The 12,906-nt window shown below is 40.9% G+C and overlaps 1 protein-coding gene across 1 annotated transcript in view; it reads right to left on the bottom strand.

Annotated features, from left to right (window-relative positions):
- The window catches only part of NOL10 (nucleolar protein 10), a 46,315-nt gene extending 34,449 nt beyond the window's left edge, over nucleotides 1-11,866 (bottom strand). Inside the window, exons 1-10 of the mRNA XM_075750628.1 lie at nucleotides 11,726-11,866; nucleotides 11,209-11,254; nucleotides 10,324-10,422; nucleotides 8,190-8,267; nucleotides 6,339-6,376; nucleotides 3,538-3,674; nucleotides 2,763-2,828; nucleotides 1,131-1,191; nucleotides 534-619; nucleotides 86-164 (exon numbers count right to left, since the gene is read on the bottom strand). Of these exons, the coding sequence (XP_075606743.1) occupies nucleotides 86-164; nucleotides 534-619; nucleotides 1,131-1,191; nucleotides 2,763-2,828; nucleotides 3,538-3,674; nucleotides 6,339-6,376; nucleotides 8,190-8,267; nucleotides 10,324-10,422; nucleotides 11,209-11,254; nucleotides 11,726-11,791 (756 nt within the window). The 5' untranslated portion in view covers nucleotides 11,792-11,866. The remainder of the gene's footprint in view (nucleotides 1-85; nucleotides 165-533; nucleotides 620-1,130; nucleotides 1,192-2,762; nucleotides 2,829-3,537; nucleotides 3,675-6,338; nucleotides 6,377-8,189; nucleotides 8,268-10,323; nucleotides 10,423-11,208; nucleotides 11,255-11,725) is intronic.
- Nucleotides 11,867-12,906: the final 1,040 nt, after the last annotated feature.

Here is a 12,906-nt window from a genome sequence, read left to right as displayed (position 1 = left end):
AGTGCACTCAATGTATGATAGACCCGGACTGGCAGTTGCAATAACAGAACCTCCTAAGAACTCTTGTAGATGAAGTTAAGTCTACCTGTCCAGTAGATGTTCCAACAGCCATATTCAAAGCTCCATCAAATTTCAGTGCTGAAACGGATGGTAAACCCTCTATCCTGCAAAGCACAATGCTTAGAGTTAGACATTCTTTCAATAAAGGCTTCAAATAATTTTTTCAATGTTAAAAATAGAGAAGATAATTAACATTAAATTTATTTACAGATGTCATTCAGAAATACTACTTCAAAAAGCTGTACTGTTTACATTCACAACTTGTAGCTGTGAATTTTCTATACAACCATTTTCTATACAACCAGATCAATAACTAAGAGACTCCTCTATGACTAAGAAAACCCTTTATTCACACTAGCAATGAGAAGAGAAGACCATGGGCAGGTGATTTTAATGCAAAGTGGGATTTGTTTCTAAAAACAAACTTCTGAAAAAACAGAAGAATACACTTTGAAAAGGTAGCCTTTACTCACTCTGTGTCTGCTGTCACACTGCTTAAAGCACAGTCCAATAGCCCAACTCGATTTCTTGTTCTAGGATCCCAGCATTCCACTTTACCCTAAACAGTTTAGAAAATAAGTTTCAAGATTTTGCAACAGATGTCTGGTATTCTGAAAATGTTTAAATAAAATTATGAGTTATATCAACTATGAACAATTAATCACATTTCCTAGGTTGACATGAGTTGTTCTAATAATGATATGCAAGCTCCACACATTTCACTTATATTTTTTTAAAAATGCAATGAAAATCATTGACACTAAATTTCCAAAGATTAATAGGGTACACATGCTAGCTAACTTCTACAGATGGCTATACTGTAAAGCAAGATAATGTTATTTTCTCTCCCATCTGCAAAATCTCAGTATCTCAGCAACCAAGGTAGCTCAGAAATATTTGCACTATGCTCTACAAAGTCATCTTGTTTAACGGTTCTATACTTAACACAGCAAATAAGATCAAATTAAATAATTCGGCTGCTGTCATGATTTCTTCCTATCCTCATACAAACTAATATAAAACAAAATAAACACTACTGTCCTTTTTATAAAAGGAATGCAAACATTTACCTCAGCCGTCCCCATAGCAAACAAGAAGTGTACAGGATTTATGTCACAGACATTACTCTCTCTAAAACAGAAAAAGGAGCAAGTTTAATGACCTCAGAACAATTTAACACATGAACAACTAAAAAGTTTTCTGTAATCATGTACACTATTGCTCAGCCTGGAAAAGCAAAATGCAGAGGGAGGGACAGATGGCCACCTAATAGCAGCTTCCCATACTTATAAGAGCAGCTTATGAAGAATTTTGCGCCACCAGAGACAGTTCTGATTACTTGAAACAGGTACGGTTCCAATTGGATGTAAGGATAATATTTTTATGCCATGCAGATAATTAAGCATGGGTTGCCCATAGAGGCTGTGGTATTTCCATCCTTGGAATTTTCAAGGCCCCCTGGGAAAATTCACCTGAATTCAGTATGATCGTGCTGCGAGCAGGAGGCTGGGCCCTGAGGTTCTTTCCAATCTGAATGACTCTCCCCATACCCACCACCAAGCCTTTCCTTATTGCTCTGGTCGCTATATTCTTAAACTACTCAATTATGTCAAAAGGTGTTCCTGATTACTGATGTTCTGAAGCTTACATCTCCCACATATTGTGATGAACTGCCTGTCTTCCTTTCCCTCCCCCAAATATCCTGTTTCTCTACAGGGCACCCAGGAGTCCTGTATTGCTCCAATAATTTTTTCAAAGTACAAATATTTCTCTTTACACCACCCATCCTGGCACCTTCCAATTTCTTCCTTTCAAAGCCCTCCACCTCTAATTATCCAACTCCTCCAGTTCCCCTACCATCACAACCTTCTCAGAACTTCAAGTCTCATCTCCCTAATTCAGAATTTACACAAGACTCTTAAGCATTGCCACTCCAGGATTTTCGTGAGTTTGTTTCTTTTTTGGTACTGCTCAGTTTCCGTAATTATGCCTGCCCAAATATTCCTTCGTCCATTAAACTATCCTACCCACTGAGCACCAGCTGCTGCCCACCAACTGCAGTTGAGTCGCCATCCCTGGAGGTAAATACGTGTAGATGTGGTGCTTAGGGACATGGTTTAGTGGTGGACTTGGCAGTGTTAGGTGCACTTGATGATCTTAAAAGTCTTTTCCAACATAAAGGATTCTGTTATTCTACCTACTCACTTTATCTAGTCAAGTCTGTTGTTCTCATCTGCCTCTCCCCACATAAAAGAAGCCCAGCTCCTGCTGGGTTTTCAAAAAAAATAAATCAGACACATGCTGGAGATATAAAACTTCTCTTTGGGCTACTCCAAGAGCAGAAGGACAAAGACATGCCTGGGAAAGTACATACCCTGTGGGTAGATCTCTATATGACGGCTAAATTGAGCAATAATGGCAAAGTTTTAATGAAATGCTCTTAAGATCAAGTTATGTAATACCTACTGCAAGTCTATATTAAGCAATTTTAAAATATCCACAAAAGAAAACTCAATTAAAACACAAAAACTAGAACAAAGAATTACAGAACATAAAATGAGGCTCAGACTCGGCATATGTTCCTTTTCAACTCTACAATGCGTTTGGGCAGTATTCAGATACAGTAGTGATGGTGAGCATGCTAGGAGTTTGCTTCCACCTGGTGGAAAGACGACAGACGTCATGCATTACAGATAACTTACGAGGCATCAGTCTGCAGGGAGTTGAGAAACCTTCCTTGTTCTAGATTTAGCCTGTATACTTCAGAACTACAAAAGAAAAATCCAAAATTACTCCTTTCCCTTACAGATACTGAAAAATACTGTTATAAGTTAGGAGGAGTTATGAAGATTCTTGCTGACAGCCGAATGTTACCAAATACACAATTTCCAGACTTCACATTCTAAACATAAGACACATCTATCCTTCAGTGTTAAAAATCCAGAGAAAAACATGCATGTTCACCAAAGATATTTATTACACTGCAATATCCTACCAGTTACTCTTTTTCCAGGGAAAAGATGCATTAACTCCTTTTTAAGGATCTTTTAATTTCCTATGATTTACGTTACAACTTGAATTGCTACTTATTTTGTTTGAAAACCTAAAGATTTCATTTTTACTGTGTCTTCTCACAAACTCAACTTTATGTCATTTGACTCACACTTAAACAGCAACAAAACACCAACTATGATAGAAAAAGTTATTTAATTTTCCTTACTTAGATGCTAACCACTTTTTAAAACAGTACACAGAATTGCAATTTTTGTAACGAATTTGCAAATACATGATGTACCTGATTTAAGAATCAAAGAAAAAAAGTCTTAAAACAGTGCAGGAAACTAAATTAATCTTAGCCTGTCTCCATTATTAGTTTGGAAAGAATTGCCACTTCTTCCAATTTTTAAATTTTCTGATATTTTAATTTTATTCTTGGAAAACATTGCTAACAAAGTGAAAAAAAAATCCACTTAATACCTTGCTCCTACAAAATACAGGTCACACGATGGATAGTGATAACAGAAATCTCTACCAAATCTCGGTATTCTTGTCCTGTAGTAATGGCCATGTTGTGAATGAAACTCCACAAATCTGTCACACTGCAAGAAGACAATCTGAAAATAAAATAGAAAGAACTGAAACATACAGAAGCAGACAACAATCTCCCTAACTTGTCTTGCAACACAAACTGGTAATTTTTTTTAAGCTCACACAGGTTTATCACAACCCATTTAAACCATTTCTACTAAAACGATAGAATCAACTAGTGCTTCATTGTTTCCACTAGCCACAGAAAAGTGCTTTTAATGATTAAATGAATATTCACAAGAGTATATGCAATACCCTGAAAGTGACTCTGTAATCAGAAGCAGTATAGTCATCTCAGTGTTACGATGCACCAAAATTAACATCTGCCCTTCTTTCACACACCAGAATTAATAATTTCTTCCAGTTACGATGCCATGCAGACACCACTATGTTCATGTACTACACATCCTGATGCACAGCAGCGTTCCAATAAATGACATCAATGACCTTGTGTATATTTTTTTGTGGTTTTTTGTCAACTGAATAAGCACATTTAAAAGTTCTAAGTGCTGAAACTCAGACAAACATCTCAGTCCTGGAACAGCCTCCAGGAAGGCATGACTAGAAGGCTAGATCTATACTAGTAAATAAAATAGGGCAGAACCTGCCCCCGTAGTCCTGCTGGCAAGTTAACATGGCACAACTCATATCGATATGAAGGAATTCTTCCCACTCCAGAGACGGTATCATCCACACCACCCATACACTCAGGCTGTGCCTCAAACCATGCCCAGGCATTGCGTGATGGAGGAACAGTTGGCCTGGCCCAAACTCATCCCACGATGCATGCAAACAATTAAATGATACTGATAATCACAGGCTAACTCTTGACTCTGAGCCTCATCCCTACTCAGCTTAGATTAGAGAAGCAGTAGTTTGGTTTAGAATACGTATAGTCCATGCATCTTCTAAAAGTAGTACATAATGAAGATTTTAAATGTCCTACTGTTGGACTACATTGTTAGCAACGCAAATAAGGATGAGAAGCTCAGGAAAGGCGAGGTACAAAAGTTATTTTGAATCTGACACCTATCTTTATATACCTGTATATTCTTTCCTTACGAGACATGACGAGACATGGAGAAAGTACTGATCTGGGCCAGTACCTCATACCTGTTTATCATTAAGTTCCCCCCTTACTTACACTTTTTTCTGGTATCGGAAACCCTAGTGTTTCAACTTTTATTCATGGACTCACTCGTCTTGGTCCAGGACCAAGCACAGTATCATCTTTCAGCAGTGTAACTATGATTTCATACAAGATTACAGATGCAGCTCGACAGTTGATGCTATATAATGGTGTTTTTCACATACATCCTAATCAATCCTTTGTGTGTCCTGTTCAAGCATTAAATGATGCCTGAAGGTCCCCTTCCAATCAGTATTTTTATGATTCTAAGCATTTCAAGTGTAATTTCTCAAATATTGTTCCCTGTAATGTGTTCAAAACATTATGACAGCTACCTGAAATTAGTTTTCTTTCTAATGATTTCATAAGTTTTAGGAAAATAAAATTGAAAATAAGGTTGTATTAAGTTGTGAAAGTAGAGCTTCAGTCTGAAATACAGTACCAATTTCAGCTGAAAACACACACAAGCCTTACTGTTCATAACCTGTCAGAAACATTTGCGAACACAACGTGTTCCTCAGTCTCCCAACTAACTTTTGGTCTGTACAACCAGAAACATTCTCCCACAGACAGGTAAGTGGGAGGCTACTGTATTCTACCACTCACCTTCTGCTCCTTGAATTCATGCACATTCTTGGAAATCTCATAGGGGAAAAGTTTTGAAAGCACTAAAGCTAGAAGGCTAGATGATAATGTCCCTGATCAAATAGAAATATTTATTAAAACAAACCTGTATCGGAAATGCTAAGGTTTCTTCTCAGACAAAAAGAAAAGTACTAAAATAACACTTTTTTTTTAAAAAAAGGCTTGTCCTAATGAAATCAGCAAAGTTATATGTTTAAATTTCATATTTAATTTGGAACAAAACACCTTAACGAATCAGCAAAGTTTACAGAAAGAGGTAGCATCTTTTATTACATCAACTGCTGCTGGAGAAAACAGATGAGCTTTAAAGCACCTAAACACTCTTCTAGGTGTTGAGCAGAATTAGAAGTGGTAATTGTATTGGGCCTGAAAAGAGTTTGATGGTCCTAAGAACCCAACTATTTCCTCCAGGCACAGCACTTAATGAAGGGAAAAAAAAAAAAGCCAACACAATACTTCTCTCCACAATTTCTGCCTCATTCATATGCTCATCATCATCATGGCTACAACGATGCTGACAAATCAGGCAATTAACTTATCTATAGCTATCCCACCTAGCAAAAATGGTCTATCTGTGTATCACTCGCCACAAAGTATTGTGACTTAACGTTATGCTAGAAAGAATAACTAATTCAATTTTTCACATTATTTTGTTAGTAGGATAGATCATTATTTGAAGTTTTTCTCTATTACAGACAGAAGACTTTAAAAGTGGTAAGGCAAATTACAATACAAAGAGACAAAGAAAACAAACAACATTTTGAAGGTACAAAAATGTTTATCCTGTTTGTTTTTCTAAAAAAACCTTTTTTGTTCCAAAAGTTGTGTTGACTGACTGCCTTTACTATATATGAAAATGCATTTTAATATACATTAGACAATTTTTTCATTTATACATTGAAAACATTAAACATACCTTTGAGTAATCATCTGATAAAATCTCAAACGTAACCACTAGAGGAGAGAGCAAGAGAATTTTAAGTCAACCAAGTAAGCAAGCTTATTTGCAAACATTGGCATAAATCCTGAAAACATTTACACTCACGCTAACCTTTAGTCATGTAAGTATTCCCCACAGGTGTCAATGCATAATGCAGGCATTGTGATAAAATCTTTAATTATATAACTTTATTTGCAAAATAGTAGGTAGTTTTCTAAAACTTTAGAAACATATGAAGCATCTTGTAATTTTTTTATCATTCTTGTACACTTGACACGTTCCTCAACACAACACTCAATCACGTAGTTATTGGCTTGGGGAAGGTCTAATCAAATGGTTTTCAGTGAGTGTGTGGTCCACGGACCTTTGATAATCCATCAAAGATGATAAAAAATGATGGGAGTTCAGATATACTATGCACAAACCTACACGCATGATCTTTCTAAGGGGTCAGCACTTCCACAGAAAAAGTTTTAAGGCTCAAAAAAAAAAACCCACCACAAATTTGAAAGCTACTATCCATGCTGAACATCGGAACGTATTGAACTTTGCGTAGTTTTAAATGAGCTGGGTTGGGAACATTAGGGAGTAGCTGCTTCAGCTAAATTGGTTCCATTTAAATGAGGTAGCTCATTTAAAAGTTACCTGAAGTGACTCTATGCTACATTTCAAATTAAACCTACTTTCGCAGTCTAGCAAGATGCCAGTTTAAAAATAAATTTACTTTAAGCTCTAATTACCAGCCAGCATTTACTACTACAATGACTCCTACTCTTTTAAAGCGGGTCTCACTCTCACCATACCTTCCTCTCCCCAGCCTCTCTGAACCCCTACCACCTCTCCTCTTACCACGTTGTAGCACTGTCCCTTCACCCTACGCAACTCCTTGTAGTCCTGAGGCAAAGGGTAAAGAAACACTACCATGCTCTAATCCCCTTTTCCTGACCTAATTCAGTAATTCTCAATTTTTATTTTTCACATCACTTTCACGCACATCACAGACCAGTTTCGTTCTTCTATAATGACTTAGGACTTCTGCCGCTCTACGCTCATTCCATCACTGCTTGGGTCACCCCTGTGTCCCAGTTTTCAGACATCAGTCTTCTAACAAACAAAAACCAAACCAACCCCCCCCACGCACCATTCCCCAAATCCATGCACCCAAAAGCTCAGAGGCACAGCAGCTCTGACCTCCTCCCCTAGCCCGCCAGCGAATTCTCTTTCCCGTTGTCTAGATGGCTCCTTGCCTTCCTCACCATAGTTGCTCTCCCTCCACATTATTAGCAAATAAGGTGTAATTAGGGCCTTGGCCATGCTACCATCTATCCCCGAGTACAACAACCAACCAAACCACTCTCAGAGAATTCGCTTTACCCTATAACTCACCTACTAAGCTCGAGCTCCAGTGGGAAAACAGCGAGAACTCACGTCAGTAACGATGGTGCAACCACGGAGCATTCTCCTACCTTACTGCTTCACAGAAGAGGGAAGAAAGAAGAACTGGCCGCTACCCAGCCACTCTGTGCCCGCACAGCAATACCCAAAGAGAGCGTAGCCGTCAGCCACATTCACTCTGAGCCTCACACTTACTGGCTCAGGGTAAACCCTACCTTCCTCACACCACTACGAGAGGAAAGAACTCTGAAGGAGGAGGAGGAAAAGGGAAAAAATAGAGAGATAAAGAGTAGGTGATGTTTTACTTCAGATTCTTGTGTTCCCCCAGAGTACATTCTGTTCCCTCAGCACAGGGAGGGAAATTTCTACTTGATTCCAACCTGAATTATGTATGAAAGATATCTTGTACTAACAGCCAAGGCTTATACTAACCTTCAGAATCTAAGCATCTTTCAAATTTCTGGGATAACTGGTAGGTGTCAAAACAGCGGATCCTTGGCTTATAAGTTCCTGAAAGAACAATTTGATCTTTAATTAAAAAAAATTAAACAAAAAGATAACATTAAAGCATTTTTTCTTCATGTCTTAGATATACAGGCTTTACTGCATCGCAACTGTAAGTATTCTGATCTTACCAAAGTCTCTCTGACTGGAAAAACATGTCTCTAAGTAACACAACCTTATGGCCTGGTTTTTGTCTTTGGTACCCTACTTGTATGCAGGTTCTTCTGATTACCAGATACATCATACAGAATTTAATACCTCCCAGTAAGTCTGAAAGACAAAGTGTCCTTATGCTATTAATGTCTGCTAAAGTATTCATGTTTGGATCCTGCTTTGACAGTTACAAAATGCAGCATTATCCTCCATCCTTTCAAACAATGATGTTCAGAAGTTATGTACACACAATAAAAATAATTAAGAACTTAGTTTTTAACTGTATTATAAACTGTTTAGTCTTTAGCTGTACTATGAACTCCCAGTGGCAGAGGAGTTGGACTAGATGATCTAGTCCAACTAGCACACAGAAAATAAGGTGGTGACTGGGGACAGCCAACACAGCTTCACTAAGGGCAAATCACGCCTGACAAACTTGGTGGCCTTCTGTGATGGGTTTACAGAGTTGGTGGACAAGACAAGGGCAACTGACATCATCTACCTGGACTTGTGCAAGGCATTTGACACTGTCCTGCACAGCATCCTGGTCTCTAAATTGGAGAGACATGGATTCGATGGATGGACCACTAGGTGGATAAGGAATTGGCTGGATGGTCGCACTCAAAGAGTTGTGGTCAATGGCTCAATGTCCAAGTGGAGAACAGTGAGGAGTGACGTTCCTCAGGGGTCGGTACTGGGACCGGCAGTGTTCAACATCTTTGTCGGCAACATGGACAGTGGGATCGAGTGCACCCTCAGCAAGTTTGCTGACGACACCAAGCTGTGTGGTGTGGTCGACACGCTGGAGGGAAGGGATGCCATCCAGAGGGACCTTGACAGGCTGGAGAGGCGGGCCCGTGCAAACCGCATGAAGTTCAACAAGGCCAAGTGCAAGGTCCTGCACGTGGGTCGGCACAATCCCAAGCACAACTACAGGCTGGGTGGGGAATGGATTGAAAGCAGCCCTGAGGAGAAGGACTTGGGGGTGTTGATTGATGAGAAGCTCAACATGAGCCGGCAGTGTGCGCTTTCAGCCCAGAAAGCCAACCGTGTCCTGGGCTGCATCAAAAGAGGTGTGACCAGCAGGTCGAGGGAGGTGATCCTGCCCCTCTACTCTGCTCTCGTGAGACCCCACCTGGAGTACTGTGTCCAGCTCTGGGGGCCCCAGTACAGGAGAGACATGGAGCTGTTGGAGGGAGTCCAGAGGAGGGGCATGAAGCTGATCAGAGGGATGGAGCACCTCTCCTATGAGGACAGGCTGAGAGAGTTGGGCTTGTTCAGCCTGGAGAAAAGAAGGCTCTGGGGAGATCCAATTGCAGCCTTCTTGTACCTGAAGGGGCCTACAGGAAAGATGGTGACGGACTGTTGATCAGGGAGTGTAGTGCTAGGACCAGGGGTAATGGGTTTAAGCTGAAGGAGGGTCAATTTAGATTAGATGTTAGGAAGAAATTCTTTATTGTTAGAGTGGTGAGGCACTGGAACAAGTTGCCCGGAGAAGCTGTTGATGCCCCCTCCCTGGAAGTGTTCAAGGCCAGGTTGGATGAGGCTTTGGGCAATGTGGTCTAGTGGAGGGTGTCCCTGCCCGTGGCAGGGGGGTTGGAACTAGATGATCTTTGAGGTCTCTTCCAACCCAAACCATTCTAAGATTCTATGATCTTCAAAGGTCCCTTCCAACACAAACCATTCCATGGTTCTAAGAACATCTGCATTCTAAAAAGAAGCATTTCACAATACCACTATGAAGACAGTCACTGTATCACATCTTAAGAGTAAGTTTCCAAAACCCTGTTCAATGCTACTTTTTAAAATGACCTCTTATAAATTCTACCTGAAATACTAAGTCATTCCGCAATCAAAGATGTTCTAGCACTTTTGGCCTCTGCTACAGAGAGACACTTTGTTAACTCACCAACTGCCATAATATACTGTCCATCTCTTGATACCTTAATCTTTGTGCTAACCGTGGGCATTTCAAAGTCTTGAATAAGTTCAATTCTTCTACGGATATCTATAAAGAAATAAAATAAAATTATTTTTTAAAGGTAGCGCTATTGTATCAGCACAAAAAACTGTAACAGTTTCTTACAGAAGGATGTTGAGGTAACTGAATATAGGGAATATCTTTTAAGATCTTTTAAAATATAGAGATCTTTTAAGTGCAATTAACACATTATAAACAATTAATACAGTCTGTTAACCCTGAGATGCAGGCTACTGCCATGCAAAGTAAATGTCTATTCTGAGGTGGTAACTATGTAACAAATTACTATATGATGTAGTAGCAAATATTTATCACACATTTTACACAACTAAGGTGTTGTATAATATACTCCATCCTCCTGTTAACTCTGTGCATTTTTGGTCAGTTGAGGTTTTTATACAACCCTTCTTATGGTATGCAAATAGCCATATTTTATTTTGGATAACAAGTTTACACAAAAATTATGATATTCCTACTCTCTCAGACGAGCATAATACGCATAAAAGAGTGTACAGCTGGACTTTATAACAAGCTATACATGGAACTCATCCATTGCATTTCTGTCTAATCTATAGCCCCAATATTTAATGCTAGAAATTAAAAGCAAAATTGGTGATACTCTATTTATACAAAGTTGTGTAGAAAGCTGAAGTATGGCCTTCTAACTATAACTATTCATAGCTTTAATTTCGTAGTTTTAAAAGTATGAGAGATGCATAACTTCCTTGTATCAGTAAAGCATCTCCCTCTGGACTTGCACGTTGTGTACATGCAGCTGAGTGTTACTGAGGACCCTGTGATGGGAAAACTCACCCACATCTTTCTTCTGTAAAGCTCTTTTCTTCCTGTCTGAAAGCCACTGTAAGAAAATACATAAATCAGTCTTGAGCTTGTTACGGATAAAGGATCCAGAAGATCGCTTAAAGCTTATCCAAGGTGAAAGTACAATAAATTCAGGCCATTAATTCTTTTTCTCTTGATTATTTTAAAATTTCCACTGGTAAGTTTAGCCATTCCACATCAAGAAAACTTAAAAAGCAGTGGTTTTTAAGGGTCTGAGGAATAACACGCTTACAGTTAGAGATGCGCGCATTCAAATTGCATTTTTAATTTAAAAAAACCCTTATAGTTGGTTTTAGTCAACGACGCCCAGGCTGAGCAGAAGGGGCAGCTCGGTGAGCCGCTCCGGCCCAAAGGGTACAACGGGCTTTTAAAGCCGCCTGGTGCAGGACCCGGCGGGCAGCCCGGGCACAGCGGCCCGCCTGCGGGAGAGGCCAGGCCAGGCCGAGTCAGGCCGGGCCGGCAGCGCGTCCCCTCGCCCCGCTCTCACCTCCGGGAGGCTCCTGCCGGCGCTGAGGCTGTAGATCTTCACCTCGTTGAGGCTGGAGACCTGCATGGCCGCGGCCCTGCCCGCCTCTTCCCGGGCGGAGAGGAAGCGGAAGGCAGCTCGCTTCCGGCCCGCCGCTGCTTCCACCCGGCGGCGGCGAAGCCGGACCGGGCTGGGTTCCTACGCGGGGGCGGCTCTCGCCCTCTCCTTTCCATAGGGAAGAAGTAAATCCATGAGAAAACAAGCTTTGCCAGTGCCGCTGCTTACAGCGAAACAACTTGTCTGCTACCAGTTTCCCCGGGCGGTCGTTTCTAACGTTCAGAAAGCTCCTGTGCGACGGGCTGCCCGGCGCGGAAACCTGCGGGGACGGGGGCGGCCCTGTGTGCCGGGCTGCGGGGCTGCCGCTCTCCTCCTCGGTAGGCCATCTCCTCCTCTCCCCCATCGTGTGGGGCGGGGTGCCGTGCGGGCAGGTTAAATCAGGATGCAGGAGTTGCTCTTCCAGGCTTGGTGGAGGAGGTTGATTTTCTGACCCAACAGCAAACCCGTGTCTGTTACCTGTGAAAACAAGGAGTCCAGGACTGGGTTGATCAGAACCTTGTCAGCAAATGTAGAAAGACACATTTTTATTGCTTTGGGGCACCACTGTTAAACAAGTACAGACATGCAAAAGTCAGACCGTTACTACTTGAACTTGTAAGAGCAACAACAAGGATCAAAATAACATATATCCGATCTATATGCATCCTCAAGAAACAATGAAAACCAAATACTTATCACAACGATAAGTAAGTCCAGTATAAGATGCAAATTGAAGTGTTTCAAGTAAGCCTTATATATGGTATTCCCTGGGTGATGTATTTCAGCAATGGTACCAACATCATGACTAGAAAGGACTATTCTAGTTCATATTAGAGGGTGTTATAGCCGAGATTCACTGGAGATTAACACACCTAAATACAGGTGCCTACGTGGGTGCTAGATACCTAAGCTGCCCTTTCAGAGAGCTAAGGCTTCACTTGCTTAAGTGTAGGTTGTCTAGCGGCATTTGAGATGCTGCATGGTATCCAGGACACCCAGATGCGGCTGACACAAGACCCATGGAAAACCCATGCCCTTCTGCAGCGTAAGCTGGTGGCCAGGCAGGATGTGCAAGGACATCTCAAGTGGCACTAGAAGCTCAGGCA

Source organism: Balearica regulorum, chromosome 3 (assembly GCF_011004875.1).
Source record: "Balearica regulorum gibbericeps isolate bBalReg1 chromosome 3, bBalReg1.pri, whole genome shotgun sequence".
In the NCBI taxonomy this organism is placed as follows: domain Eukaryota; kingdom Metazoa; phylum Chordata; class Aves; order Gruiformes; family Gruidae; genus Balearica; species Balearica regulorum.
Note: the sequence above shows the minus strand (reverse complement) of the source record. Positions and strands in the feature narration are given on the sequence as shown.